The 6277-nt window shown below is 30.7% G+C and overlaps 1 protein-coding gene across 1 annotated transcript; it reads left to right on the forward strand.

Moving 5' to 3' along the window:
• Positions 1 to 172: 172 nt before the first annotated feature.
• LOC111692874 lies at positions 173 to 4924 on the forward strand (the record flags this gene model as incomplete). The annotated part of the gene is made up of 7 exons (XM_023457004.1): positions 173 to 383; positions 1320 to 1829; positions 1882 to 2562; positions 2717 to 2844; positions 2941 to 3153; positions 4466 to 4588; positions 4712 to 4924. Coding segments are annotated over exons 1-7 (2079 nt in total), but the record flags the coding sequence as incomplete, so codon positions are not given.
• Between the last annotated feature and the right edge of the window lie 1353 nt (positions 4925 to 6277).

Here is a 6277-nt window from a genome sequence, read left to right on the forward strand (position 1 = left end):
ATTCATTATTAGTAAAAACATCAATTTTTACCACACTTTTAACAATTTTAAATAATTAAAAATTAACACTCAGCAGCATGACATTTAATTAACTTGATACTCTTGACAGTTCTAAGGTAAGTCGTTTTCAATGGTAACTTAGCTTTTTTCCTGTAACGTATGTGGTGTCAACATGACGAGACACCCTCACATTTTGCAAGTGCAAGTACTTCAACAGAACATCCGGAGAATGACGAATCAAACCGCCGGATGGGGACATTTGAAATGCATCGTTTATGAAATCCATGTCAATACTATCAAAGAGTTAACCGATAGGAGTGAGGCCGCAGCGGCAGAAAGAAACATGATTGGAAGATTTAATGCTTGCATTGGAGTCCGCGAACGTGTTTTTGAACAGTTTTTGTAAATTTTACTCGCCAAATTTATAAAAAAAAAAAAGTTAAAATCCTATCGTTAAATTTCGTTAAAATTGTTAATTATTACTACCTATTTTTTGAATTACAAAATATTTTCGAAATGTTAGCAAAATATTTGTTTTTGTTTATAACAAGTCATTTTTCTTGAAAACGGTTAGGGGGTGAAAAAACCTTACGATACCTTAAAATCTCCATCACTGGCACGTCCAATGAATTTGATAAGGGTGCGAAAAAGTAGTTATTAATAGTGGTAATGTGTGTACAAAAGCTCAGTTCTGTAGGTCAAACGGTTCCTAAGATATTGGCAAAAAACTAAAAAAGAAAATTTAAGTTTTGCCACCGCGATCCCGAAAACAAAAGTCCGGAGAGAAAAATGAAAGAGGAAAAAAATATTTCTTTTTTCAAGTTTTCCGTTGTGACACTTATTTAGGAACACCCTATATATTTGACAATGTCAATATTCAGAAAAAAGTTTTGGATACTCTATAAAATATCTTAGTTCTAGCTAAATATCTAAAATGTTATAGAAAACTAGCACAAGATGCAGTAGATCTTGAAATTGAATAGTGTCTAAAAAATATTTTGAGTGTGGCATACTAATAAATTTCCAGTTTGAAATTGGTAGATTAATGATTTTACTAACAAATAATCTTAGCTGTGTCCTAGATATTGCGAGTGTAATTCAATGCTGAACGAGGCTTTAGTCTGCAGATTAGTTGTTTCTCACAATATTATTAATCCAAAAAATACTTTAAAAAATCATTTCAATTGGTCAAGAATATACTTTTTTGTTTTTTCTACCGTTCAGGTCACTAATTTCAAAAAGTGCCTTTCTAGTACATGATTTTTATCCATTTTACTGTAATGTGTACACAAAATAATGACCTTATTCTTCACTTGTAGGTACTATTGCTTTATCAAATGTCGTCGATGAAACTGAACGTCTTCTACAGAAGTCACCAGTAAGAAACATAATGACCACGAATTCATGGACAATGTATCTTGTATCATTCAACGAATCCGCATTTATCATTCAAAAGGACAATCAAACTGTCCTTGAATACAAAAGTCAAAAACCATTAGTGATATACTGGTTTACCGTTGCCGCAGAATCCGGGTGGGTGACATGGAGTGCGAATTGCGAACCGTTGGACTTAGACGGTTCCCCAAGAGACGGAGGCTGGTCTGCTTGGTCACCCTGGACTTGTACGGTTACATGCGGTGGCGGAGAGGGTTATCGTACGAGAAAATGTTCAAATCCTCATCCAAATATTTTTGGGAAACTTTGCCAAGGTTCACCTACATCCACCGGGAAATGTAACGATTTTCCGTGTGGGGACCTAAGTCCCCAAACTTTGGAAAAAATTCAAGATTACTTGCAGAAAGATAATTACAGCTATGTAATCGATGAAGGTATATAACTCGTCACAAATTTCTTTAAATATTAACAAGGAAGTATTTTTAGGCAGTTCGTTGCTGTTGAAAAACAATCGACAGTTGTTAAAAATTGTTTCAAAGGAGTCCCCTAATGCTTATTACGAGTGGACGTTAAATGGAATTTTTATAAAACAAGACCCGAACCATGTAATATTCAAGGGCGATAACATCTTAATAGAAAATGCTAATATAAAAGATGCCGGAATTTATGTGTGCATGCTGTTTAGAATAAACAAGAAAAGGGTAGTTTTGCACGTCATATCCGTAGCTGTTATCTCGAAGAATTACGATTATGATACCAGAGCAACGCGATCACTAATTTTAAACTGCAATTCCGTTATTTTGGGGTATATTTATACTGACCTCAGCTTGAAACTGTTTTTGAATAATGAAGTTTATATTGATCATGGAACCACCACTTTAGCTGCAGTCAATATACACCAGTTCGACTCCCTAAATATGTCCCACACGGGGCACTGGAGATGTGTAGTGGAGCAAAAGGATTTAAAATTGTCTTGGGTTACTAATTACCTCAAAGTGAATGTTAAAAAAGCTCCGAATGTGTATACAAATTTGATGGAAGACAAGTTAACGGCCCCCTTATTTGGATGGTTGAAAACGGACAGAAATGTTTTGGTCGCACTTATCTTTATAGTAGTTTCTGTTGTGTTGTTAGTTATTTCGTTCCTTGTAATTTATTTCAAATTTTGTACATTAAGAAAAAATCCTAAAACTAAAAGGAACAGAAGAAAGTTGAAATGAAATAAATGTTGCAAAGAAGCTGTTTGTATTTTCTTCTCCAATATACCATAAAAAATTATGTTGCATTATGGCTAGGAATATCTTATTTTATTTCTTTCTAGGGCAGAGAAAAGAAGGTTTTGGCGGTAAAACGGTGGTTTTTAGGAGTATGTGGAAGGTCACTAAAGGAAAGAAAATTGAGGTGGCCATGAAGATGTTGAAGCAAGAAAATCCTGATAATTATTTAAAGGTAACATTTGTAAATTATTTCGGTTTGATTTTTTAAACTAAAAGTTTCTACAAAAAAACAATTACAATTTTCTTGAAAACGAAATTGCCTTTGTAGGAGTTTCTAACACTTGCTGGACAATGGGCCTTTCTGCAGTCTAGTGCAATAGTTAGACTTTACGGAATAGCTTTTACCAGCAGTATTTCCATGGTTTTGGAATATTTCCGACTGGGTCCCTTAGATCAATATTTACAGGCAAATCGTGGAATCATGAAAACTGTCGACTTAATAGAAGCTGCTAGTAACTTGGCAGCAGCTTTATGGCACTTGGTATGTATAATTTATTTAGTGTTGCATCGATTATTTTTGTTTAATTATCTATAAGTTAATAAGTAAATTGTGCATAAAAATTGTTAAATATTAGTATAGGTGAGATATAACCTACAAAGAATATGTCATATATTAAATGTCATTGCCACTTAGTGCCTACTGGTACAAAACAATGCTTTCTACTCACTAGCAGAGAGTGACCTACTAATATAGGTACTATGAAAGGGGGTACAGAGAAATATGACCTTGAACAAGTCAACCTATTAAAAAAGAATAGACTGTTTTATGGGTCTATTATAATTTCTCAGAGAATAGATATATGTAGTTTGTTTCACATATAACTGAAAAGTGCAGAATAACCTTTATTAACAGCACAAATCTTGCATTTTTCATAAAATAATAAGACGGTATTAATAAAATTTTAAATATATTAGCATTATTAGCTTTGATTTTACTTTTTAAATGACATCTCGTAAAATAAAATTATTACGCACCAATTGAGAAACAAATTTGGTATATTATTTTTAAACTTAATATGTAACCAGAGCTGAGAGTATTTAAACAAAAAAAAATATATCAAATAGTATTTTAAATATAAAATAGTATTTTGTAATTAAAATATTTTTGTTATAACCCCAAAAATATTTTGTACTTCAAATACTTTAATAAAGTATTTTGTATTTTAAAAAGTATTTAAAACCTTTTAAAAGTAATTTAAATACACAAANTTACGATTATGATACCAGAGCAACGCGATCACTAATTTTAAACTGCAATTCCGTTATTTTGGGGTATATTTATACTGATCTCAGCTTGAAACTGTTTTTGAATAATGAAGTTTATATTGATCACGGAACCACCACTTTAGCTGCAGTGAATATACACCAGTTCGACTCCTTAAATATGTCCCATACGGGGCACTGGAGATGTGTAGTGGAGCAAAAGGATTTAAAATTGTCTTGGGTTACTAATTACCTCAAAGTATATGTTAAAAAAGCTCCGAATGTGTATACAAATTTGATGGAAGACAAGTTAACGGCCCCCTTATTTGGATGGTTGAAAACGGACAGAAATGTTTTGGTCGCACTTATCTTTATAGTAGTTTCTGTTGTGTTGTTAGTTATTTCGTTCCTTGTAATTTATTTCAAATTTTGTACATTAAGAAAAAATCCTAAAACTAAAAGGAACAGAAGAAAGTTGAAATGAAATAAATGTTGCAAAGAAGCTGTTTGTATTTTCTTCTCCAATATACCATAAAAAATTATGTTGCATTATGGCTAGGAATATCTTATTTTATTTCTTTCTAGGGCAGAGAAAAGAAGGTTTTGGCGGTAAAACGGTGGTTTTTAGGAGTATGTGGAAGGTCACTAAAGGAAAGAAAATTGAGGTGGCCATGAAGATGTTGAAGCAAGAAAATCCCGATAATTATTTAAAGGTATTCGGGAAGTATAATGTATTATTTTAATATTCGTAAATAATCTCAATTTGATTTTTTAAACTAAAAGTTTTTGCAAAAAAAAACAATACAATTTTCTTGAAAACGAAATTGCCTTTGTAGGAGTTTCTAACACTTGCTGGACAATGGGCCTTTCTGCAGTCTAGTGCAATAGTTAGACTTTACGGAATAGCTTTTACCAGCAGTATTTCCATGGTTTTGGAATATTTCCGACTGGGTCCCTTAGATCAATATTTACAGGCAAATCGTGGAATCATGAAAACTGTCGACTTAATAGAAGCTGCTAGTAACTTGGCAGCAGCTTTATGGCACTTGGTATGTATAATTTATTTAGTGTTGCATCGATTATTTTTGTTTAATTATCTATAAGTTAATAAGTAAATTGTGCATAAAAATTGTTAAATATTAGTATAGGTGAGATATAACCTACAAAGAATATGTCATATATTAAATGTCATTGCCACTCAGTGCCTACTGGTACAAAACAATGCTTTCTACTCACTAGCAGAGAGTGACCTACTAATATAGATACTATGAAAGGGGGTACAGAGAAATATGACCTTGAACAAGTCAACCTATTAAAAAAGAATAGACTGTTTTATGGGTCTATTATAATTTCTCAGAGAATAGATATATGTAGTTTGTTTCACATATAACTGAAAAGTGCAGAATAACCTTTATTAACAGCACAAATCTTGCATTTTTCATAAAATAATAAGACGGTATTAATAAAATTTTAAATATATTAGCATTATTAGCTTTGATTTTACTTTTTAAATGACATCTCGTAAAATAAAATTATTACGCACCAATTGAGAAACAAATTTGGTATATTATTTTTAAACTTAATATGTAACCAGAGCTGAGAGTATTTAAACAAAAAAAAATATATCAAATAGTATTTTAAATATAAAATAGTATTTTGTAATTAAAATATTTTTGTTATAACCCCAAAAATATTTTGTACTTCAAATACTTTAATAAAGTATTTTGTATTTTAAAAAGTATTTAAAACCTTTTAAAAGTAATTTAAATACACAAAATACCTACCAAAAACAGATACATAAAAATTACGCACCTGCAATTAATTCCTTTTATCAAAAGTTGGCTATTATAAGAAAAACTAATAAGAAATTATGAGTGAATGAAATATTCTGCATCTCGGTAATCCAAACGAAAATGATTGTTTCAAGATTCAAGTCTCGGTTTTTTTTTCATTTTTTGATGATCTTGAAATCAGGCTTGCCTTGCACTTACAATATACTTATTTTTTAAGTCACATCTAAAGAGTTTCAGATTTAATATTTCACAAAATATTGTAAATACTGTTAATGAATATTTTCAATATATTTAATATTCAACATACTTAAAATACTATTTTAAATACTAAGTAATTTATATTTAAAATACTTTGCTAAAGAAGTATTTTATTTTTAAGAATGTATGTTAAAATACTTTCGTACTAGTATATTGTAATTTGTATTTTAAATACATTTTGAACGTATTTTGCCCAGCTTTGTATATAACAAAATGTTCATGAAAAATAGTTTAACTGTTAATTCACAGATTAATTTATACCGGTGCGACATCTCATTCAGATCAACAGAACTAAAAGTCAAACTTAGAGCAAGTTATGAATGAATGTTTATTAATGACTAGCTGATCCAA

The sequence above is a fragment of the Anoplophora glabripennis genome, unplaced genomic scaffold, assembly GCF_000390285.2.
Source record: "Anoplophora glabripennis isolate ALB-LARVAE unplaced genomic scaffold, Agla_2.0 scaffold4407, whole genome shotgun sequence".
In the NCBI taxonomy this organism is placed as follows: Eukaryota; Metazoa; Arthropoda; class Insecta; order Coleoptera; family Cerambycidae; genus Anoplophora; species Anoplophora glabripennis.